Below are 25944 nucleotides of genomic sequence, written 5' to 3' on the forward strand. Positions count from 1 at the left end.
GTTTATAATAGTATGTCATTGTTTGTGGAGGAAGCGAATACTGTATTCTGTGTGAAAAACACATGGGATAAATCTTAAAATATGTTTATAAGGATTCATTTAAAGAGAACCAGTCTGGTAAAGTAAATTTTAACTGAGCAAATTTTCAAGTCCTGGCTCACATGTTTCACCGCCCCCTGCCAGATGAAATGAATGGTAGTTGGCACCATCTTGATGAAACCTATGTCATATACATGACTTGCACTCGCTGTTAGCAGCACAATTCCACAGTTTACTCAGATTTTGGAATGGAAAAGTAGAGGAGAGACTGCTGCATGGTGACTCTCTAGATCTGAGAACTGGAGTCGCTTCAGTTAGGGCTGCACTACCACCTAGGTGTAAGATTAACTAAGGTGCCCCTACCTCTAGCCATTACTAAGGTGCCTGTTCCTCTATACTACATGCAGACGGCTTTCCCATTCTGTATTACATAACTGGGAAATCAATGATGCTAAACAAACTTAAATGGCGATGGGAAGCATGATTTGGAAGACCAATTACAAGCTGCCTCTGCTGTAAGAGGAACCCTGGCTAGACTGGCTGCTCAGAGCAGTCCCTGTTTCTCTGGCTGGGGGATGGGCACCTTACTTGGTGGTAGTGCACCTTTAAGCAAAGTTTGCTGATTCGCTTTCGATTCAAATTTAAAGCGGCGCTGCCTTGTAAAGGGAAACTTCCCTTTACAAGGCAGCGCCGCTTTAAATTTAAGCGCTGAAGACGCCGAACTCGCGGGTGTTGAAGAACCCGGAGCTTCATACATTTACCCCCTAGTCTTTTGTGTGTCCTGGTGTTGAGTTTGGGCCTATAATATCCATAAGTCATGTGATTTTATATCTCATCACATTTTGCTTTTTCCCTGAAAAATACCTGTTGACTTAAAAATTGTAATGATGATTTTTATTTTGTTTTTACTTTTTAGCTACAGATAAACTACTAGAGGGCAAAGACCCTGCCCCTGAAGAGATGTCAGTCAAACGTACCATTGTGCTTCTACCAGACACTCAGGAATCCTCTCCTGTTCCTGCTCAGGCAGTTTTACAGCCACTCATGCCTTGTCAGCTACCTCCACCAAAGCCAACGTTTAGTGAAGAGGTACATATAGAATGAATGATGGTCATTTGAAAGCTGATTTAATTCACTTTTTTTTTTTAACCTTTTCTAAATATATGTTTTAATACAGGATGTGGCTGCTGTGATTGATGATATTGTGGAAGATACCGTGAAAGAATTCAGTGCTGATCTCGGCCAAGCTGGAGCTATGTACATTTCGGCTGCACTTGGGTATAATATTATTGCTCTATACTTTATCTTCCCTTATTGTTTATAATGGGATTTTTATAACCAGTCTCTAATCCCAGAAGCCACTGAATGTAATGCTCTTAATACAACATTGTGGGCAGTATTTTAGTTGTGGTAAATCCTTTTCACAGGAATAATACTGCTGCTATGCTGATTGGCAAATGTTGTGGGAAAATGTTTCTCCATTAGAGCGGCACAGACAGTGAGTTCTGTTTACCCCAAGGAGGCAGAGCCCTGGAAAAAATAAGATTCCTCCTCCTCTCTGTATCTCTGTTACACGACTCCTCTTTAGTTCTTCTTCTTCCACTGCCCTAAATAAGAAATGGGCACAGGGCTCTTGTCCTTATTTATAGTCATTTTTTTAATTCTGTTTTTTTACACCATTGAGGGACAGCTTACACTCCCCTCTGGAGTGTGAGGGGAATGGGTGGTTTACCCCATTCACCCATTGTTTCCACCCTTGTCTCCAGCCTCAAATGTAGTTCAAGTAGACCCATGGCCACCTAGATTGATGAAGGGTTGGATACTTCTGCACACACCTGCTGCATTGCAGGTCCATCCATTTTGTTCAACTCAGTGTCCTGAGCAGGGTGGGCTGAATCTAGACTGAATTTTCAGCACCTGGGGACCTCCCTGAAGTGCAGCTCACTGGTAGAAGGCTGTTTTCAGGCGTCAGACTTTTGACCTTCTTCTACATGGTATCACGACGGTCACCAGGAACAGTGGAACCGCCTTCCAGTCATCCCAGCATACATTTTTTCCCCCCAAAATTTCCAAAGTGAACATTGCAGCTTCTGTGGAGACAGTCTTGGTAGGGACAGTCACCAAGTGGTTGCTCACTACTAGAAACTCCTGGCTTTGGGACATCCCAACTGCTGAAGGAGAAAATTGAATTATTGTACTTATCATTAAATCGCTTTCCCCAATGATGACATAGAACAAATCACCCTAGAATGTTTATCTCTGTTTTACTCTGGTTTTTTTTTCTAGACTCCTTGCTGAGTTAATTGTGAAATGAGGAGATGAGCAATGCTATTAGGAGTAGTTGTTTTATTTATTTATTTTTTTAACCCCCCCACCCCACCCCAGTGCCCTGCTTTCTTAGGGGTTCAACATAACCTACTGCCGTACTTGACAATTTCTTCCTCACTAAAATACTTTATTATCCATCTCTTTTCCTGTCCCTTCAGAGAGTCCTATTTGGTTGCTGATAAACTCCTTGGAGATGTGATAATGGATTTCTCAAACAAAATTGCAGTAGATGAAGTGAAAGCTGAGACTGAAAGAGTGAAGGAGGAAAAGCGAAGGAAGGCAGAAGAAGCCAGGCAAGTAGTGGATTTTGATTGCCCACTGAGTACATCTGTTGAGTGATGAGTATCACACTTTTACTATGATAAAATAATGATTATAGCAGATTGTCAAAACTGGTCTTGTTGCTGTCTAAGTTTGAGTTTTATAATAGGCGAATTCTGGAAAAAGAACGGATGCTTTCTATGCTGAGCCAGTCCCAGTGTGAAGCCTTGTTAAATGAAGTAATTACTGAGAGCATCTGCAAAATCTCCACCGAAGAGCTTCAGTGAGTGCTATATCTGTGATGTTTAGTTTTATGTCTACTTTTTGCTTAATTTTTTATAGCCTTTCTCATTTATACTGCAAGATATTGGGGGACAGTAACAGATGAAGTATATTTTCTATTTATACACACTCCAGAATTGGAATAACATTGTTCACCCAGATTTTTAGTTCATTTATAAAATCAAATCATACGATACAATGTGCTTTGGGACGATAATCGTTGATCGTGGAAATGTACAGACTAATGCGATATTGGGCCAATATGTAGTGTGTACCCAGCCTAAGGCTGAATAATTAGTGCCAGAGCTAGAGACCAGAGGATTAATTTTAGTATGGTTTTATATTTGCCAACAGAAGTAAGGTAGAAGAGGAAGTGAGGCCTTACTGCCTGCTCCCACTTTAAATATTTCAGCAAAGAATTAGGACAGGCAAGCTGTCCTGTGTTTTCTGGGAAGAGGGAACTTGTATAGTCCTGTGTCTTCCCGACTAGTCGGAACCCTAAAACATTCAAGTGTTGGAGGCTTCTTATTTGTTATAACAATACAACTACTTTGCCCTATTGTTGAGAACAGTTTGAAATGATTAAATAAAAAATACCGTAGGTTGCACATCCCATGGTCAGTCTCTGCAAAATGCAGAGGGAATCCTTGTTACCATATCAGTTAATATATTACTATGAGAAGTTTATCACATGAGCAGAAACGAGTGATGGTGACTTTTTTTTTACATGCAGCTTAGTAGGCACTGCTTTTCAAGCATGCCAATACTATTCTGCAACCAGTCATAGTAGAGGTTGTTACTTCCTTGCTATTTGTAAATTCCATCACATTACGCTGCCAGTTTCTTTAGGGTTCATGGCAAGATGTTTCACCAGATCAGCACTATATTGAGTTCTTTCACAATCAGAGCGGACAAGAAAGATACACTATATGGACAAAAGTATTTAGCCACACCTGTTAATTATTGAATTGAGGTGTTTCAATCAGACCCGTTGCCAGAGGTCTATAAAATCAAGCACCTAGCTATGCAGTCTCCATTTGCAAATGTTTGTGACACAAAAAAGGGTCCTTCTGAAGAGCTCAGTGACTTCAAGCTTGGTGGTGTGATAGGATGCCACCTTTGCAATAAGACGGTTCATGAAATTTCATCCCTGCTGGATATTCCACGTTCCGGCGGTTATGGCCATCTTTATTCCAGGGATAGAAAATTTAAAAGCCGGCATCCCGGCGAATGGTACCTTCATTCGGAGGTGTTTTGCCAGTCGGTAGATGGGTGGGGTCGACTGGCCATCGACATGATGGTGTCTCGGTTGAATTACAAAGTCCATCTCTTCTGTTCCCTGGCGAGAGATCCTCTCGCTGTAACAGGAGACCCCATGTCTGTTCCTTGGCGGTTCTGCTAAGTTTACCTGTTCCCATCGTAGCAATGCTTCCGAGGGTGTTGAAGGCGGTAAAGAGGGAGGGTCCAGGGTTCCAGTCTTTCTAGTGGTGCCAGATTGGCTTCAGAGGACCTGGTACACAGACGTGCTCTTTATAGCGGGCGGTAGGTCATGGCGCCTGCCACTATGTCCAGACCTGTTAACTCAAGGTCCATTGCGTCATCAAGGTTTGGAACATTTGGCTTTAAAGGTGTGGCTGTTGAAGCCATGATCCTTTGAGCTAAGAATAATTAGTGCTAGAGCTGGAGACCAGAGGATTGATTTTAGTATGGTTTTATATTTGCCAACAGAAGCAAGGTAGAAGAGGAAGTGAGGTCTTACTGCCTGCTCCCACTTTAAATATTTCAGCAAAGAATTAGGAATTTCATGGGGCCTGGAAGACTTAAATTGCCTGGTGTGAAAAGAAGGGGTTTCCTACCTCTTCCTCTCATTTGTCCACACTGCTCATGTTCTTGCAGGCCGGCACGGATGCTGGTTTGCGCCTTAGTTCTCCTAAGGGACAGATATTGTCTCTTTCTGTCTTCTTTTAAAGATGACTCGCTGTGATGTCTGATGTGCTGTCTTTCATTCAGGGGGTGCTTCGTGTGCTCCTCCGGTAGTGCCTTCGGATTTAAATTTGGTGTTGAATGGTTTGCAGCATTTGCCTTTTGAACCCTTGGCTACGGTTGATTGCAAATTTTTAACCTGGAAAACTGTCTTTCTTTTGGCCATTTCTACGTCAAGAAGAGTTCCAGAGCTTGCAGCCTTATCTTTCAAGTCTCCTCTTATTGTTTTTCATGAGGATAGGGCAGTTTTTCGGACCAATGGCTAGATTTACTAAGCTGCAGGTTTGAAAAAGTGGGGATGTTGCCTATAGCAACCAATCAGATTCTAGCTATAATTTTTTAGAAGGTACTAAATAAATGAAAGCTAGAATCTGATTGGTTGCTATAGGCAACACCCCCACTTTTTCAAACCCGCAGCTTAGTAAATCTAGCCCCAAGCCTTCATTCCTCCCTAAAGTGGTGTATAGATTTCATTTAAATCAAGACATCGTCATTCCTGCCCTGACTACGTTTCTGTCTTCGGAGGACACCGTTTATATTCGTTCTCTCTATGTGGTTCGTGCCTTGTACATTTCACTGCTACTAACTTATTAATTAACACAATATATGTTTGTAGATCGATACTACTTATAAGAAAGAGTTTGTCTTACACATAAGTTTTCCATTCAGACACATTCTCGCAACTCTTATGACTGTACTTTTGAACCATATCTGAGACAGGTGTCCCCACAGGAAATTCTACCAAACTAGAAGCAGTCTGACTTATTAAATCCTGCTTAAATATATTATGGCGTCTATAAGAGCTCAGCAGTTTTTTTTTATTAATATTCAGAGCCCATAGTTCTTGTCAGGCTAGAACATTTGAAAGGTAAGTCACATGCAAATTTTTTGATCACAGATGTGTAATCCCACTGGGATTAGTTTTTCATTTTCTCTGATGAGTATTATATTCAACCGCACAGTCTAGTTTAAACTACGTCTGATCCCGTGGGACCAGCTCATGAGTACCTGCCCACTTCAGTTGCTGCGCACATTGAAAGTAGAACTGAAGGTATTCTACATCACACATTTAAGGCATTAAAATTGTGCCTGCTGACCCTTGGCAGTATTGACCATAGTTATGGTAGTCATGTCCACACTTCTGAAGACCATGCGGATTATGATCTACCATTAACTAGGAGCAAGGTGGAGTCTCCGACTCTGCTTCAGACACTATACAGAGAAACATCACAGGTATTACAGTCGATGAGTTGCAATCATTTATCAGAGATCTATCTTGGCCCCTACCCAGACACTGGTCCTTTTGGGCTGGACATGTTGGCATGCCTCGGGAACCACAGCATCGAGCTTTAGGCTGTTCCATTGCTTGAGTCCCTCGGGGCCTGTTGTTGGACTCTTTACAACAGGGGCAAGATGGAGTGTTTCGTAGACTGGCTAGACCTATTAGCTAGCTATCGGACGTTGTCTGGGTCAGATTGTGCACTTCTGTTTAAATATGGACTTTTAGTCTGTGTCGTTGCAGGGTTTTATTCAGGCATATTCCAAAATTAACTATTCTCATAATGAGAAGATTTTTCAGTATCCAAGGGTGGCCAAGCTTCAGATCGATGCCATAATGCTTGTAGGTCCCACTTTTTTCAGTCCTGAAACCAATCCTCTAAAGTGTCCACATCTAAAATGCTTAAAATATCTTTTTCCATATGATCATTCCAAAGGATTTTCTTCAGGAATTCATTAAACGTGCTCCTTCACTGATCCATATTGTTTGTTTCCAAATCTCCCTGGGATCATGCCTGGAGACACTCCTTGTAAAATGTGTTCACATGAGATATTTGAGTGTTGGTTCTGTCTTCCAAATTGTCAAGAGATTTAAGATTATATTTTAGACTCTTCCTGATGCACAAGGAGAAAAAGAGTGTCTTATACCACCTTAAGATGAACTATTCTTCATCTATCTGTGTCCCTCTGTAAACTTTGAAGAAGTTTTTACAGTTTTCTGACAAATTAATGTTTATGCTGGGTGGGTGTTTTTGTTTTCTTCTGTTTTTATTTTCTTAAATCCCATGTTTTACATTTTTTTTATATAACTTTAATATAAATATTATATCTCCATTGAGTCTTTGTGTCCTTTTGTTTCAGACAAGCTGTGCAACTTGATCATCAGAAACGCATTTTACGATGCTCCCAGCATGTCGGGGACCAGTTTGTGGGTCAGTTTGTAGATGATGAGATATCTTTGATAGCAATGGAAACCCTTTGTGAGATGCAGTGTTGCAACAAATACATTCAGAGGTTTGTCATTTATTTCATACAGTTGTATGTGCATGAATGTGCAATGCAAATACAACCTGTAACTTTTTGGAACCAATGTGGTGTTTTGTCAGATGGAGGGAAGTTTTGGCTGCACGAAAGAAGCTGAGGCGCCAGATGCGAGGGTTTCCAGCTGCCCCTGGTTCAGTGGGCCGAGATGGACAACTGAAGGCTTTGATTCCTAGTGCTACACATGATGTGCAAAACTTGTCCAAGGGAATTATTGATATGGGGCATGCTGGAAAATTATGTGTTTCCTTTACCAGGTGAGCTCATACTTCTTTTGATGGAGTGACCTTATGTTGTATGCCAAGCACCGTGTGTTCTCCTTAGCACCGATTTTCCAGGTGCTCCACCCGGCTGTTTTTACTTGCCACCTGGCTCTTGGTGCCCAACAGAGTCCTATTATAATGGAATAAACCATTGTTTCCTCTATTATAACAGCCACTATGTGAGCACTACAGCCAGCAGTCTGTGTTAGTCCACTGACCACTACTCTGACCAGTCCTGGCAGGTGTGGGCAATAACCTCCAACATTTTTCATTATTATTGCAAAGTATTACAAGTGCCCCCACCCGGCTGCTTTTTAATACCACCTGGCTGACATAATTTCCTGGGGAGAACACTGCCAACCATTTGTTTCTATTAAATTTCCTTTTTTTTTCCCCAGGTGCCAAAAGCTCAGGGAGCAGATATTCCATCAGATGAAGGTTCAGCATTTTCTCCAAGAGCTGTTGTGGTCTGTACAATACTTTATTTTCCTCTGTTTTAAAGTTTGCTACAGTATATTCATTGAATAGTCTTACTAAATGTTCTTGGTTTGCAGTGATGCTGCATGGACACCATTGGAGCTACCATCTCTGATTGCTCAGAATATCTCTGGATGGAAGCAATGCATCTTCTGGAAAGTAGCTATTGCTCTGCCTGAAATAACAGAACCTAGTGATCCCAACAGGTAAGTGAACAGTTCATGTGTACCATGTAATGTATGTATGTTACTGGTATGTCATTGTTTTAAAATACTGTTTTTTGTAATTAATTCTCTGTTACAGTATACTGTCTGAGTGGTTAAAGGCAAAGTTTTGCTGGGCAGGTGATCAGCCTTCAGGTGATCAGAAGAAGTCAGTTCAAACACTGGCACTCTACAGCTCATTAGAGTCTCATGGAGGATGCCCTGTGCGTGTTAATGTGTGTGTAAAGGTGAGATTATCAGTCAGTAATGTAGACTATATATTTTCAGTTTGAGCTGTCAACTTTCTCTATAAACCAGCTGCCTGATTCCTTTTACATTCTCTTACTATGGCTACATAGCATTGTACAGTGTATAGTTATGGGTAAAACATTCCACTCTTAATATTTAAATTAGAGAAATGCAAAGAGAAAATAAAAAATGTGTCCCTTTATTGCACCAGAGCAGAACATGTACTCAGATTATTAGTCCATTCAGTCCATATTCCCACTGATTTTTAAATGGCAAACTTAATTTTGGATGTTTTTATTAGCTGGAATGTATTTCATACACATTTTCTGTGACAGGTGGTACATGGCCCTCTCACAGACCCTGAATTGGAGCAAGCTGAGATTCAGAAGCAATTCTTGGGAACCAGTGGTGTTATCCTCCTCTTGCCACCTCAGTCAGATGCAAGCGATGTATATTGGCTCTCTGCAGTGCTACAGTTGAAGCAGTTACTCCAGGCTAAGCCCTTTAAGCCAGCACCGAGTCTTGCTGTTCTGGTACCAGGGTCTGACTCGAACATGGGCAGAGAGGTGGAAGAAGGTCAGTGTGAATTATAGTGCTGACGTTGAACACTGCCAATCTTTAACCTAATGGTCCCATTGCAAATTTATGCATGCATGTGTATATGTCAGTCTTTGCTTTCATCCCCTAGTATCCTCACCCCTGTGGTCTTAAACCTTCTTTGCATTACTGTTTAAATTATGAATGTCTTTCTTTCCATAGAACTCAGTCTTTCAGACCTGGTTTCATGTGGTCTCATATCCAATTATATTGTGCTCACAATACCAAATGCTGTGAATAACTTAAAAGGAACAGACGTGGTAAGTTTCACACTTTGAGGCCTGTTTAATAAGGCAACAGAAAAGCTAAATCCAAATATGTCCATTTTTGCTCTTAGCCACTAGCACTATTTAACAACAACTGGTGTAGTAGCGAGACACCTCTGCTAAATATCCTCAGCACGTATATCCGATTTGCAAATAAAGTCTACTTTAACTTGACAACAGGTTCCCATAATGCTAAATGTTGTATTTGCAACATCTTTTTAGCACTTTAGGACGATCTGCTGTCCAACACAGAAAATAAAGACATGCTACATACAGATTGTTCTTTATAATGCTTTTATAAATTCCCTATATGGTGAATTTCTGTGAACTGACACTTTAATCTTATCTACTTGTAGGTAGTAATGGAAATAGCAGTCAGATTCTATCCATCCAAACAACATATGCAACTCCGCTTCACTTATGTAGATTAAAATGCATTGTGCTTTTGGCTATAACAAAGATTCATAGAGCGGCAACCTTTTTGCTTAATTGTCCCATGTCACAAAAGTTGCAAGCAAACACCCAACATATAGCCATTGTTTTGTTTTGTTTTTAATTTGTTTTTTTAAAGTATTTTGGTGCCAAACTTTTATAGTAATAACAAAAGCATCTCCTAGTGAACATAGAAATGGGCAAACTCGTGATTATGAATAATGTACAAGGGTGGCTTTTATTTAGCCTTGCATAATAACGGGTGCTACTTAGAGTGAGAGTCTATATTGCTCTCTGTTGTCAGGAGGGTCCAATGGTAAAGCAAATAGCATTAATAGTATAATATCAAAATGACCATTTAAAAACTACCTTCATTATCACTCACAAAGGGTAGGTTCTAGTTTAAACACAGTTCTTAGTTCATTGTCTGCTCTATTTACTCTGGTTATCACAGTATAATACAGGGAATAATGCATATTATATAAAGAAAGGATTTCCACAAGGTCTCATTTAAGATATGTATTCTTAGTAACAGGTATTTTCAGTAACATTCTTTACACATATAATAACACAGTGTAGAAAGCACAATATATTTTATATAAAATACAATGCATTGCCTTCTTCAGCTATTTTGTCCATTTATAAATGTGCCTTTCTTATCTATGTTACAAAGTTAACATGGTAGTACTATACGTGTATATGTATGTATATCCGATTTCATTGTGTGTATATGTTTACTGTATAGATCTCAGATTTCAGTGTATATCTTAATTGTAAGACAGTGTGCGTACAAGAGAAGAGCATGCACATGAAAGAGCGCACAAGAGAAGAGTGGGAACAATTTAGGATAGATCAATGGTAAATAGACAAAGGCAACACTACAAAGTGGAGACTAGGCCGCATGGCACATGGCTCTGTTGGCCATTTTAGTATAACCAAAATATTACCCAATGCAATAGGTATTAAACTCTACCAGCATTTAGCCATGTTAATACTAAACTCCACCATAACAGCACAATCTTTGTAAACATCATCTTGCTATCATATTAACAAAACTGAACTTATCCCATGTAACAATGTACTGTGAGGTTATTTAGTCCCTGGTCGCCCGGTGGGGGCTTCCAGATTGAGACCTGATGGCGTCTCGCCACAACAGACAGGTTTCACAGTTTTGCTCAAGGGCAAGGGATCCCTTGGCACTGGCAGTGGATGCATTAACAATGCCATGGGACTTCAAGGTAGGATACCGGTTTCCTTCCATTTCCATGATTCCCAGGGTCCTTCGGAGAGTCAAGCAGGGCAGATTGTCGGTCATTTTGGTGGCTCCAGCTTGGCCGAGGAGAGTCTGGTATCCAGAAATTGTGTTAATGGTGGTAGTACCAGGTCTTCTGTTACCTCTTCGCGAGGACCTTCTACTTCAGGGACCATTCCTTCATCAAGGCTTTCAGTGGCTGAATTTAACGGCATGGCTGTTGAAGCCAACCTTTGGAAATCCAGAGGGTTCTCTTCACGAGTAGTGGATACCCTTATTAAAGCTAGAAACCCAGTCACGGCTTGGCTATACCACCGTATCTTGCTTACATACATTATATGGTGCGAGAACAGGACCTGCAATTCAGATTCGTTTCGTCTCCCTAGGTTTCTTGCTTTTCTCCAGGATGGCCTGGATGGAGGTCTTCGCTTAGAATCTTTAAAAGTACAAGTTTCGGCTCTTTCAGTGTTTTTTCACAGACGTCTGGCAGACATACCATATGTCAGGACTTTCCTACAAGGAGTCCTGCATATCCAGCCTCCATATGTTCCACCCATGGCTCCTTGGGATCTTAATTTGGTCCTCAATATGCTTCAGAAGCCTCCCTTTGAACCCTTACGGTCTGCAGAGTTGCGGTTCTTAACATGGAAAGTAGTTTTCCTTCTTGCTATTGCCTCTGCCCAGAGAGTTTCCGAGCTGGGGGCGCTGTCTTGTCGAGAACCTTATCTGTTGTTTCACAATGACAGAGCGGTTCTTAGAACAGTTCCATCGTTTCTGCCAAAGGTAGTTTCTGGTTTTCATGTAAACCAAGAAATTGTAGTTCCGGTGTTCACAGAAGACCCTCAAGGGCCTGGAACAGAAACTCTGAAAATTTTTGGATGTGGTCAAAGTTCTCCGAATCTATGTGCAGAGGGCTTCAAAGATTCGCTGCACAGATTCCTTATTTGTGTTGTTGACGTGGATGGCCAACCTCAAAGCAATCTATTGCTAGATGGCTTACTTTGACTATTAAGCAGGCTTATATCAGTGCTAACCGACCTGTGCCAGATCGTATTGTTGCCCCTTCTACCCGTTCTGTGGGGGCATCTTGAGCTGCACGAAATGGGGCCTCAGTGGATCAGTTATGCAGAGAAGCCACCTGGTCCTCGGTCCATACGTTTACTAAATTTTACCAATTCAATGTCTTCGCATCGGCACACGCCAGTTTTGACCGTCATGCTCTACATGCCGGTCTATCAGAGCAGCCCCTTCCTTCAAGAGTGCTGCTTTAGAAAGTCCCCATGGTAGCAGTGTCCCCCAGATGGATGAAAGAGAAAAGAGGATTTTTATACTTATGATAAATCCGTTTCTCTGATTCCTTCTGGGGGACACTGCCTTCCCTCCCTCCTGCTCTTCTTCTGTATGTTCTTGGTTGATTGGCCTATCTTCTTTGGGGCTTTATAATTAAACTGAGAGTTACAGGGGGAGGGGTCTGTCGGCAGCTCACAGAATTAACTAGTTAAGTGCTAACTCCTCCCCATCACACAACCCCATGGTAAGCAGTGTCCCCCAAATGGAATCAGAGAAACGGATTTATCGTAAGTATAAAAATCCACTTTTTTCAAATCCGCAGTTTATGAAATATACCCCTTGGTCTTAAGAGGTGTTAATTAAGCAATTGTCCTAAGCAGCTCCAATTTCTACAGCATAAAACCAGTTTATGGAAGAAGGGGGAGGAGATCTGTGATATCTTGTACCCAGGTGTGCGCTATTGCCGAGTCAGTAATACTGAGCAGGTACAGCCCGTGTCTAAAAAAAAAACCAAAATACACAGCGGCAATCATGTAATTAGCTACTGCGCACGTGCCTATCGGCGCATGTACAGACTGCGTTCAAAATATGCGCCAATTCACACCGCACCACAATCGCTCCTTCACAGATAACAAACATTGTAGTGATTCCCAGTGACATTGTCAGTATAAGAGGGGCTTTTTATATACTTGGCAAGAGGCTTTTGATATACATGGTAATGTTAATGTTTAGAAGTTGTGTTGGCAGAACAGGTAGGAATTGTTGTTCTGACTTCTATTTATAAGCAGTCTTAAAATTTCTTTCATGGTATCCTTCATTTTACCACCATTGTGGTCTTTTCTCTATCCTCCTATTGGGGGACACTGGGGACATCAAGGTATAGAGTAGTGAGGATAGGCAATGGGCACTTTAAGAACTTTATAACGAGCCCTAGCTTCTCCCTCTCAGCCTTTGGGGTCGGGGTGCCATCTGTCCTTACGCTCGGTTTCAGGGTCTTGGGACTGTGAAAGAATCCAAATTTCCAATCATTGTACTGGAATTACGAGCAGTTTTCTGGGCTTTGATCAGCGCGCAACATTTGCTGCAGGGAAGTGTGAAGATAGTCGAATAATGCCACTGTTGTGGCATAGCTCAATCACCTGGGCAGCACCAATAGTCCTTTAGCCATGCGAGAGATGCACAGGATCTTTCGGTGGGTCGAGTCTCGCGTTCAGGCTGTCATGGCAATTCTCATTCCATGGGTACAAATTTGGGAAGCAGATTTTCTTCACGGCGAATGGTTGTTCCATTCAGAGGGGTCAGCCACATGTCACCACAATGGCGTTTCAGTTGAACCACAAAGTCCAGCTCTTCTGGTAATGGACCAGAGATCCTCTGGCTGTCTCAGTAGACGCCATGTCCGTTCCTTGGCCATCCCGCTTAGTTTACCTGTTGCCACCAGTAACTATGCTTCTGAGGGTCTTAAAAAAAGGTACAGAGAGAGGGTGTTCCAGTCATTCTGGTGGTGTTGCATTGGCCTTGGAGGGCTTGGTACCCCGACATTCTCTACATTGCGGAGGGTTGGTCGTGGAGTCTGCCACTACTACCAGACCTGTTAAGTGAAGGGCCGTTTTATCATCACTGTGAAGAACATCTGGCTTTTACGGTGTGGCTGTTGAAGCCTTGATCTTTCGAGCGAAGGGTTTGTTTGAGCACGTGGTGGAAACCATGCTTTCGGGTCGCAATCCAGGTTCAGCTAAAATATATCATTGTGTCTGGAGGACATATATTGCTGGTGTGAAAAAGAAGGGATATCTTACCTCTTCTTTTTGGTTGTTCAGGTTGCTTACGTTCTTGCAGGATTGTCTGGATGCTGGTTTGCGCCTTAGTTCACTTAAGGGTTAGGTGTCGGCTCTTTCAGTCTTCTTTCAAAGAAGACTGAAAGAGCCTGATGTTCAAACTTCATTAAAGTACAGTCTCTATATGTTCCTCGCTTAGCGCCTTGGGATTTAAACTTGGTGTTAAATGCTTTACAGCATTCCCTGTTTGAACCCTCAGATACATAGATTTAAAGTTTTTGACTTGGAAAACTGTTTTCCTCCTGGCCATCTAGTCTGCTAGAAGACTGTCAGAGCTTGCAGCGTTATCACACAAGAGTACTCTACTCATTTTTCATGAGGATAGGGCAGTGCTACAGACTAAGCCTTCATTCCTCCCTAAGATGGTGTCAAGATGTCGCATAAATCAAGACATGGTCATCCCTGCCCTGGCCAGAGGTGTAGTCCATGTTTTGCGTACGTATGTGCGTAGGATTCAAGATGTGTGCAAGACTGTCCTCTATGATGCACTTGATCACTTCTGGGATCACTTCAGCCATATACTTCTGGATAGGTCTATAAATGATGGATGGATGACTTCTTAGTGATCTACAATTCCCACAAACATTGGCCAGCCTATAAGCAGTATATTGCCAGGTGGATTTCTGCAGTAATTTGCCCTGTTTCTTTTGGGGGCAGGTAAGCACATTTTATCGGGTGGATACACTGAGACAATGGGGTTAAGTTCCCCCCGTAGTAGGCTGGATACAAGAGTGGTTGGGGGTACCTGAACAAGATGGGATACAGGTTCTTTTGGAAGCGATAAAAAAAATTAGGAAACAAAATTGCATGAGACAGCATGCTGCCCGCTGCGGGATCTATAGCTGCTCCCTACATGGGTCTTACACTACTTTGTGAAGTTTCATCATCGCCAATGTGAAGAGGCGCTTTGTGTCAGCTACGAACTGCTGCAGTTGGGACATTTTCCTAAGATGCTGAAGGTGAAAAAAGTCAAAAGTCATTTCTTCAAATGATATAAGGGGATACAAAGCCACCAATGTAGGAATACCCCTTTTTGTTGCAATGCTTCCATGAGTCTTGGCTAGTGGGTGACGAGCTGAGGAGGTTATAGGGAGGAGGAGGTTCTTAAGTGTTTTAGTGCCCTTCCTCCTAGGGTGGGGACTTAATACCTTTATGTTTCCCCCTATATGCTTTTATCAAATGGATTTTATGGGAAGTACAAGTCTTTTAATTTATTTAATTTTCATTTTATTTTGGATCATCACTAAATTGTAATGTACTTCAATGTTACATACATATAACGTTCACATAAATAAAAGGTTATTTTATAGTATTCAATGTCATAAAGTAATCAAAATATAACACTGTATTCTCTCTTCCTGATTTATTAACCCATATTTTTCTTTCTTTTTTGACTTTACAGGTTTCCTCTGCTGTACAGTTCCTGCTGTCCCATTGCCCTCCATCTTTGGAATTGCTCTCGCTCCCTTTCCAACAGTACATAGAGGATGGTGTGTGCAGTGCATTCAGTGATCCCTTTTATCATGATGTGTCAGAGCGCAGGAAGGTTGGACTTCCCTCACAGGATCCTGCAGCCATCATTGATTTGTATAATCATGCTATTGCATTTCTAGCAGAGGCTGTCTCATCAGACCAACTCTGTGAACTGTCCTGGCCTGTAACAGAGTTCACATCTTCTAAAGGCAGCTCTTTAATTCCACCTACTGACTGGAACAGTCCTGACCATCTTGCGGCACTGAAAAAGGCCATATTATCCTTTCAGCTTCCGCAGATGGACAAACCGCCGCAAGGAGGTGAGCATTTACATTTTAAGATCAATGTCACAAAGTTAGTAGAGACAGTGGTCAAGAGTGGAAAAGTACAAAAGTGATTTTACTTCAACTAACTCAAGTTGTACAAACTATTTCCCAACTGAAATATGTTTCTAATTGCTCATACGTGTTTTCTTTAAAGCATTTCCATATTCATTGCCTTGCAGCTCCTTGGAATCCTGTCTGCTCCATGATTATGGGCTACGTGTCTCAGATCTCACAGTCTCCAAATACCCTCCCCCTGCTGCTCTCTGAAGTACAGCTTCTTCTTAGGCGCATATGTAAACAGTGGCTTGAGAAGGATGAGTTTACAGGCTTGGAGCCATCTGTGCAAGATATTCCATGGGATGATTTAATTGCTGTTTGCATAAACCACAAACTGCGAGACTGGGAACCTCCTTTGTTAGCAGATGCCAAAGGTAAATCCCCATATGTAATAGGCATATAATCCTACTTTTTTGTAATGGGGGAAAAAAAATTTGTAATGTAAATAGTCAAGTATTCTATTAGTAGTATAAAATCAAAATAAATATTAACAAACATTGTGTCATGAATGCTGCACTACTTAGAATTGTAAAGGTACCATGTTTATTTAAGTTATCATAAAGCAATTTGTTCCATACACAGTTTTGTTCAGAATATGGTCCACAGTTTACAAAAGTCGCTATACTACAAACTTTGATTTTTCTTAACTGTATATAATATTTGTACCATCAACATTTTGTAGATCATGGTGATAACTAACATGTCTTTCTCTGCAGGTTTCCATGAGAAGCTTTATGTATATTTCTTCAAGGAGGATTTGAAAAGCTTTACGCACCCAGAAACATGGGGGAGGGCGCGTCTTGACACACTTCAGGATACACTGGTGGCTGATAAAAGGTGATGATTCTATTTATGTTACTTTTCTGCCCATCTGATTGGGATTCATTGCATTAAGTGTGGGCATTATTTTATAGATACTTAAGATTAGTATTTTATATGCCTTTTTTATGGCAATTATTTATATTTATGTAGAAACATAGAATTTTACAGCAGAATAGAACATATGGGGGTCTATTTTGCTTGTCCTTTTGTGTGATAGGGGATGAGGAGGCGGTTATATTTTTGTTACATACATTTGTGAATTATTTTACAAGTCCCCACCTGAGACTATTTAATGGATCTATCGCGTCACACTTTCTGGAAAATAAAAAAATAAATCTTCCTTATGGTACCTCTCAGTCTTCCTTACTCCAATTATAAAATGTCCCTTTGTCCTATAAATCCTCTTATTTTTGAAAATAAAGCCTTTTTGAACACTGCTATTTGTGATAAATATGATTGTTTCTTTCATTCTCTCATTTAAACTGTAAACTGTATATGTTCAATTTTTCAAGGCTTTTGAAAAGTTTGTTTTTTAAAATCTTGATTCTTTCGAACTGCATCAAATATATAACACAGTTTTAAACCAAAAAAAAACAGATGTCGCAATAATGACATAGCAGAATAACAAATGGCATATATACAAAAATAACTGATAATACTGTATCACATTATATAGCTAATAGAAAATATTAGTGAAATACTAGTAGCTTTTGATGAGTTTGTAATGCAGCTGATGCGCCATTTTAATACATCGTCTCTGATTTTTTTTTTTTTTAATGTTTCTTTGGAGATGAGGCCTCCAGAACTGTACACAAGGTGACCGATAAATTACCCGATTTTGTATTGTGATCTGCTTCTTAGTTTTTGATTTTTGCTTTTTTGTGTGTTTCAGAAATTTAATTTATAATTAACATTTTTACTTTAGTGTTATTCATCTGTCAAGTTGTAGGATATATGCTGACTTGCATAGAGGAAGAGCAAAATAAGAGAATTTTTGTTACCGTAAAATCCATTTCTCTTCGTCCATTGCGGGACACTTCGAGACATTGGAGTTTAGTAGGTGATCCTGGAGTCGGGGGCATTTTAAACTGAAAGTGTTGGGAGGATAGCTCCACCCACCTACTACACTTGTACTCCGTTTGGAACAACCTCCCTGCCGAGTTCCTTCAAAAACATCTTGGAGAACTAACCAAAGATCTTCTGTGGATGTAGCCTTGCTCAAATCCTTCTGTCTCTTCATGTAATCCCAGACGGACTCGATAATTTTAAGATCAGGGCACTGTGGGAGCTATATCATCACTTCCGGGACCCCTTGTTCTTCTTTACGGTGGAGATAGTTCTTAATGACATTGGCCGTGTGTTTGGGGTTTTTGTCCTGCTGCAGAATAAATTTGGAGCCAATCAGAAACCTCCCTGATGGTATTGCATGATGGATAAGTACCTGTCTGTATTTCTCAGAATTGAAGACACCATTAATCCTAATCAAATGTAAATGGTCAGGCGCGGACACTGTGTGCGCAGCCTGCCAGTCTAGGGACCGCATGCCATGTCCACCCGGGAGTTCTGGTTGTGACTCGGCGGTGCCCGCCTGGGCTCGGTCACTGACTGATACTGTGGCTGAGCTTGTCCACTTGGTGCGGTTTCAGTCAGTGGGTTGTCCTTCGCCAACCCCCTTTGCCATTGTAGCAAGCGGGGTGGATTCTATTCCAGGATTGTTAAGCCAGGGTCTGACTGGACCTGTGGTGGCGGATTCTGAAGACCTGGCCTGGGTACATGGTCTTGTGGCCTTGATACAGGGTTTGATTTCCGTTTTTTCCTCTTTAGAGGGAATGTTGCAATCCGCCACATTGCCTGCGCTTACGGGAGTAAGATGGATTGCGGAGCAGGCAGGTCTTTGAACAAAGCCTTCATTCCTCCCTAAAGTTGTCAAGATTCCACATAAATCAGAAAATCAAATAAATGTCGGTTTTCTGAGGACGAAGTTTCCATTCGTTCTGCAGGAAGTGGGCTATAGAGAGGGAGGAGCTAGGGCTAGGTGAAGAGTTCTTAAAGTGCCAAATCACTTGTCCACTACTCTATACCCAATGTCTCCGGTGTCCCCCAATATTCTAAGAGAAACGGATTTTATATAAATATAAAAATTCTCTGTAATTGCCCTTGTGAAGTCTTCTCTTTGTGGTAGATTAGGATAATGATATGCCTACCTCCTGGAGAGAGTTCTTCACTTGGCTGGATGTTGTGAAGGGATTTTCCTTTACCGTGGAAAGGGTCCTGCGATCATCCACCACTGTTGTCTTCCGTGGACTCCATGCCTTTTTGAGTTGCTGAGCTCACCAGTGCGTTTTTTTTTTTTTTATTCTAAGAACATACTAAACTGTTGATTTGGTCACTCCTAAGGTTCCCTCTAACTCTCTGAAGGATTTTTTTTTATTGTAATCTAAAGAAGGTCTGTCTCAATTGCATTGAGAGCTCCTTTGATCGCATTCTTTGAGCTCACCGAAACAGCTTCCAAGTGCAAATGCCACATTTTGAACCTACTTAATTGATCAAGAAATAGCGAAGAAATATCTCGCACCTGTCCATCAAACTGCTTTTCGGGGACATTCAATTAGCTGCAAAGTGTCTCCAGAACATCCGTGAGTCACTTCGCGGAGGAGATTTAAAAGGATTTTTGCTTGCACCCAATAGATATACGAGAAAAAATGAGCAAAGATTTCCATCATAACTGCTGGCAATGTGCGCGGCGCGATGTACGCAGTCCACATCGCCAGAAGTGAATTCCCCCAGTCAATTGTCAAATTACTTTTGTTCCCTTGAAAAAGAGGGGCTACATATTAAACTGCTGTTAATCATTAACCCTTCCTTCAAATTGGATGTGAATACTCAAATTAAAGCCAATAGTTGCTAAAAGATATTTACCTGCAGATTTAATTAAAGGAGATAATTGTAACATGTACTTTTGATAAAAAGGAATTCTGAATAATAAAATTGTGCAAATTTTAATTTTAAGACATACAGAATTTAATTAGATTTTGGAATATATTTTATAGTATGCATTCTTGTGCTACTACTTAACTGTTATGTTCTTGCACTTCTCACATTGCAGCCCCCCATGCAGAAAAAAAAGAAGTTTGCAAACCTCTCAATCTCTGCCTTCTTTCTGCAAAACCCATGAAGAAAATACACAGGAAAATCCAGAGCTGTCTTACCTAAAGACCCTTTCATCAAAACTGAACCGCTCGCTGTTGGCTGAGAAAAATGAAGATGAAAGGTAAGGTTGTATGATATTAGTTAGGTAGTGTCTTCATGGTCAAAGTGTTTATTAAGGAATGCTCCATATACTTAATCAATAAGTGCCATATTAAAAATATTGTATTCGGGGACTTGGCGCACATTTGCATAACATGTAAATTGCTGCTTGTGTTTACCTAATTTTATTGCAAAGACTGACACTAAGGGGCGTATTCAATTGTCAGCGTTAACGCTGCAAAACGAGCGCTCGAAAAATCTTGCCGTTAATACGGTAATTACCCGAGGAATTTCAGCTCGCAGCTCCCTGAGCTGCGAGCTGAAATTCCGCGTGTAAACTACCGTATTAACGGTTTCCGCGCGCAATATTACCGTATAAACGGAAATATTTTTCGAGCGCTCGTTTTTCGGCGGTCACGGCAAACAATTGAATACGCCCCTAAGATGTTTACTTAAATACGGTCTGATAAAATAGCCCATATAGTTTTTCAGGGCCTCATTTTAAAGATAGGAGCAAAGCAAAAATAAGCAAATTTGCTCCTGGTGCAAGCATAATGCAATGTAAGGATTCTGCAATTATAGGAGAAACTTATGATTAGGAATCCTGATTCAGAACATTATCTTCCTGAACATTTCAAGAATAACCCTTATCTCAGTCATAGGATTGCTGATCCCGATGAGAGATATGTTTCTTAAAGGAGCATGAGGCTACTTTTAGCTTGTTGGTATAGCTTGTGAAATCAGTTTTAATACAACTTACTAGATCAAACCTCTGAGGAGGGATGGGTGCATGCATGTTAGTATTTTACCTATTAGAATTTAAATTTGGTAATATCTTCTTTACTACAACTGGACCACTGACAAGATGTTGTCTTTGACATAAAGATCTGCCTATTACTAAGTAATAGGTAGATCTTTATGTCTTTAGGCTATATTTGGTAACCCCATAGGAGATCAGCCACATCATTAAAAGCACTGACTGACAAGTGAAGTGAATAACATTGATTATCTTGTTACAATGCCAGCGAGTGGGATATATTAGGCAGCAAGGGAGGTGTCAGTTCTTGAAGCTGATGTGTTGAAAGCAGGAAAAATGTGCAATCATAAGGATATGAGTGACTTTGACAAGGCCCAAATCCCCCCAAAAAAGCTTCTGTAGCACAAATTGCTGAAAAAGTTAATGCTGGCTATGAGAGAAGGATGACAGATGCTGTGTCTGGTACTGTGTAGCCGCATACCGGTCACTATGTCCATGCTGACCCTCTGTACACCGCTGAATGCATTTAAAATAGGCACTTGTCTGCTAGAACTGGACCAGGAAACAGTGGAAGGAGGTGGCCTGGTTTGATGATTCACGTTTTCTTTTACGCCATGTGGGTGGCCGTGTGCATGTGCGTTGTTTACCTGGGGAAGTGATGGCACCAGGATGCATTATGAGAAAAAGGCAACCCTGCAGAGGCAGTGTGATGCTCTGAGCAATGTTCTGCAGGGAAAACTTGGGTCCTGGCATTCCTGAGGATATTACTTTGACATGTACAGTCTACCCAAACATTATTGCAGACCAAGTACACCCCTTCATGGCAACAGTATTCCCTGATGGCAGTGGCCTCTTTCTGCAGGATACTGCTTCCTGCCCCACAGCAAAAATTGTTCAGCAATGGTTTTAGGAACATAACAAAGAGTTCAAGGAGTTCACTTAGCCTCCAAATTCCCCAGATCTCAATCTGATGTGCTGGAAAAACAAGTCTGAGCCATGGGGACCCCACCTCACAACTTATAGGACTTAAAGGATCTGCTGCTAATGTCTTGGTGACAGATACCACATGACATGTTCAAAGGTATTGTGGAGTCCATGTCTCTATGGGTCAGAGCTGTTGTGGCGGCATGAGGGGGAGCTACACAATATTAGGCAGGTGGTTTTAATGTTGTGGCTGATCGGAGTTTGAGCATTGTTCCCCTGTGAAGTAGTGGAACAGAGGGACTGACACTTTATTAACTAACAAAGGGGAGAGTAGGAGTGTTGGAAAGGGAAGAGAAGGAAATGTGACTGAGACTGTTAGTCATTCGCTCGTCAACAATCGGTTTACCTGTGGAATTTGGTGTCTCATGCAGACCCAAAGGTGTTCAAAAGAGGTAATTCCAGAAAACACCTTTTACTTGGCACTGGCAGAAATGCTATAAAGTGTCCCCAATGAACTAGATAAGCAGCACAAATATACATAAAATAGGCAGAAGATCCACGTAACAACTGAATTGCAATGTGAGAAGTGTCAGTTTTGAATTTAAATCAATGTCCTGCCTAAGGTGAACGCAAATTGAAAACTAGTCTCCCAGAATGTTTTTTTTCCTCTCCAACTAATAAAACTGCTGTGATCTCTTTTCCAAGGACCCCTACACAGACGTGTTCATTTTGCTCTCCACGTTGCAGCACCTGGATTATTGTTAAAATGAGTGGAGCTTGTGCAGGCAGTTGAGACACTGCTGATTGGTTAACAGCCTGTGCATGCCCTCTTTATTTTGACAATTTCCCAGGCAAAGTGAACTGGAGAATACAACTTGGGGAGCAGCAGATCTCAATAACTGCAGGTGTCCCAGGTTAAGCAGGGTTATGCCAGGGTTGAGTAACTTGATAACAGTGGGTGTCTTGGGGAAGAGATCCTTGCAGTTTTGTTAGTTAGTAAGAAGGAGTGTTTTGGGGGAAAGTCGTTATTTGGAGTCTGAAGTTACTTTTAATAATCTGTGTAGAAACTGTTTGAGGAATTCTATACTAGCCTAGCAAATGATTTAATCCACTAACAGCCTAAATACATTTATATGTATTACTCTTATGTCTCTGACATTAATACTTCTATGTCTAACTTTAGGTTCAATGAAAGATTGCAGAATCTACTTGAAGAGAAATCTCCGAATGCATCTCTTTGTCTGCCTCTATACGTTTCCATCCCATCTCTGCATTCTCTAGAAAGTGCTATTGTTCCCACTCTGCAGAAGTCCTCTACATACAGTGCTATGTACTCTCCATCCAAGCCAGAATCTCTAGTAGACAGTATTGTGCACTCTCCCTCGCTAGGCACATCTTTGAAAGACCGCATGAAAAGCCTGAAGATGAACATAAAAAGGCAGCAGCAGGAGGACATTGCTTTTAGCTTGCACCTCAGCACACTGCTCGACGTGGCACAATGTGGAGAACCAAGCCAGAATCTCTAGTAGACAGTATTGTGCCCTCGCTAGGCACATCTTTGAAAGACCGCATGAAAACCCTGAGGATGAACATAAAAAGGCATCAGCAGGAGGACATTGCTTTTAGCTTGCACCTCAGCACACTGCTTGAAGGGGGACAATGTGGTGAATCAAGCAGTTCCTACTCCAAACACATAAAGTTGTGAACACAATGGACTTCATACCCTTCAGTGTATAATACATGAAATACAGTTAATACATTTTAGCTAATTTTGTTTCATATTGAATAAATGCTGAACATTTAATGTTAATTTTATTTGTTTGTGATTTCTATATGCTCACTAAAGTGTATTCAAAATTTTACATCTGAGGTCTGATTTACATATTTTTACAGTGAAGTGCACTTTTTTTCTCTCAATTTTAAAACCAGTAGCTATTTGGTATTATTGGGAGCAATATATATTCCTGGATTCATAGGTTGGATTGATTGTATGTTCGGAACCAAAGAACTACGGGCCTGATTCATTAAGGATCTTAAATGAACAGGATCCTTATTTCAGTCTCCTGGACAAAACCATGTTACATTGCAATGGGTGCAAATGAGTATTCTGTTTTGCACATGAGTTAAATACTGACTGTTTTTTCATGTAGCACACAAACACTTGATAGATTATTTGTACACTGAAATTTAAAGTTGATATGTGTGTGCTACATGAAATAATAGTCAGTATTTAACTTATGTGCAAAACAGAACACTCCCTTGCATTGTAACATGGTTTTGTCCAGGAGACTGAAATAAGGATCCTGTTCATTTAAGATCCTTAATGAATCAGGCCCTACAATACTAAATACTGGGACTCCAGTCAGATATTATGATAACTAATCTTTACAGCACATACTTATTGCAATAGTTTTGTTTTCAATGCCACTTATGTGGTCCATATGGGATGTGTGTTTTATTTTGTGTTGCACATAAAATCATTGAGGGTATAGAACCCCAGCTGGTAATATTGGATTTTTTTGTATGGCTTTATTTTTAATTATGGTATTAGTAGATTAATTTGCAGAGAGTCAATATAAATCGGTCGCATCTGCCTGAGGTAGTAAAAGGAGGATAACACCATTGGTACCCAAGAATTCGTTCTGAATCTCAGCTTGCTCCTATTCAGAGTCTGTGAGAGGGCCATGTACCACCTGTCATAGAAAATGTGTATAAAGTACATTCTAGTTAACAAAAATATGCAATATTAAGTTTGCCATTTCAAAATCAGTGATTACATGTTTTACTCTGCAGTGCTGTGGTAAAAGAAAGGGAATCATATTTTTTTACTTTCACTTTCCAATTGTCTAATGTAACCATTAAGGGAGGACTGTATAAAAAACAATCTTGCCATGGTACTTTACCTAATTTCTATATTGGTGCTAACAATTCTACTTCTAGAACTCACACTTTACAATTCCATTATTTGCTTCCCCATAATTCCTTTATTGCCTCACAGAACTATCCTGTCAATCTAACTGAAGTGTGATAATCCTCATGAAATTATAGTTTGGTATCGTGGCCTAACTGCAAGGGATGTGTGACATATTTTTGTGTAGAATATAACATCAGTACAGTCATGGTCAGATCTGCAATGGTTCCGAGCCACTACCAAGCCCGGTCAGGCTCTCTCACAGCCTTCAAATCTGTAAACGCTCTCTCTAACCCATCGCTTTATTACAACTTTCCCTACTCCCACCTACACTACTCACACGAATGCATGCAAAACTGTATTCAATATCAATGCTGAGTTACACTCATTCCTCCTCTTTCAGCTGTGCCCTCTTCTAATTAGATTGTAAGTTCCCTTTGTCTGCATTTATTTTGGCTACTTTCTATGTCCCTGTTTTATGCATGTCCCATTTTCCCCACTGTACAAAGCAGTGAAGCAGTATTAGCGTTTTATCTACTATATAAATGCCTAGTGGCGTGTGTGGGGAAAAAAAAAACCAAGCTGCAGCGCCACCTGCTGGGCAGAGTTATACACTGACCTATATATTTCTTGAAGGAGAAGTGACAGTTGGGAGTGGTTGGTGGTTGCCGGGGGTGACAGTGGGGAGTTTTTAACACCTTAAGTAGCTTGATGAAGGATGTGGCGATGAAGATGAAGGATGAGGTGATGGAGAAAAATGATGAGGTGGTGACATGTGGACAAAACCACGTTAAAAAAGGGCGCTTGCGTCGAGAAGTAACGCTCTTCCCCTGAGGAGGCCTGGGCTAGGCCCAAATGCATGACAAGAACCTTTTTAAGACCTTAAGTAGCTTGATTTGACTAGAATGCATGAGTATCATGCACGGGTTAACTTGTGTGTGTGTGTGTGTGTGTGTGTGTATATATATATATATATATATATATATATATATATATATATATATATATATATATATATATATATATATATCGTATAACAGGAATATTCTCTGTAGCACCTTTTACTTTATTTAATTAATTTACAATTGTACTTATTTACTTATTCTTTCATACACGAAGAAAGCCATGGCCCAGTTAACTGGCTTTCGAATGGAACTGTGAAAAGCCATTTTAATACTGATATTGAACAAGTGAGTACAATGTACAACCCCTCATTATATTAATTGCCAATCAAACTGAATCAACTCCATCTGCAGACAGTAACTGCACTATATATACTAGCGAGGATGGCCAGTAAGCATACATCTATCCCTGAGGAAGCCTGCACTAGTGGCAAAACATGTTGG

General features: G+C 40.8%; 1 protein-coding gene across 1 annotated transcript in view; it reads left to right on the plus strand.

Moving 5' to 3' along the window:
- MCM3AP (minichromosome maintenance complex component 3 associated protein) overlaps positions 1–23549 on the plus strand; it is a 41456-nt gene extending 17907 nt beyond the window's left edge. The window contains exons 13-28 of the mRNA XM_075180453.1: positions 956–1128; positions 1217–1317; positions 2526–2660; positions 2798–2911; positions 7033–7185; positions 7278–7469; positions 7874–7942; positions 8030–8158; positions 8256–8403; positions 8740–8980; positions 9164–9261; positions 15482–15872; positions 16058–16309; positions 16652–16772; positions 19864–20028; positions 22871–23549. Of these exons, the coding sequence (XP_075036554.1) occupies positions 956–1128; positions 1217–1317; positions 2526–2660; positions 2798–2911; positions 7033–7185; positions 7278–7469; positions 7874–7942; positions 8030–8158; positions 8256–8403; positions 8740–8980; positions 9164–9261; positions 15482–15872; positions 16058–16309; positions 16652–16772; positions 19864–20028; positions 22871–23213 (2825 nt within the window). The 3' untranslated portion in view covers positions 23214–23549. The remainder of the gene's footprint in view (positions 1–955; positions 1129–1216; positions 1318–2525; positions 2661–2797; positions 2912–7032; positions 7186–7277; positions 7470–7873; positions 7943–8029; positions 8159–8255; positions 8404–8739; positions 8981–9163; positions 9262–15481; positions 15873–16057; positions 16310–16651; positions 16773–19863; positions 20029–22870) is intronic.
- Positions 23550–25944: the final 2395 nt, after the last annotated feature.

This window comes from Mixophyes fleayi, chromosome 7 (genome assembly GCF_038048845.1).
Source record: "Mixophyes fleayi isolate aMixFle1 chromosome 7, aMixFle1.hap1, whole genome shotgun sequence".
Lineage (NCBI taxonomy): Eukaryota > Metazoa > Chordata > Amphibia > Anura > Limnodynastidae > Mixophyes > Mixophyes fleayi.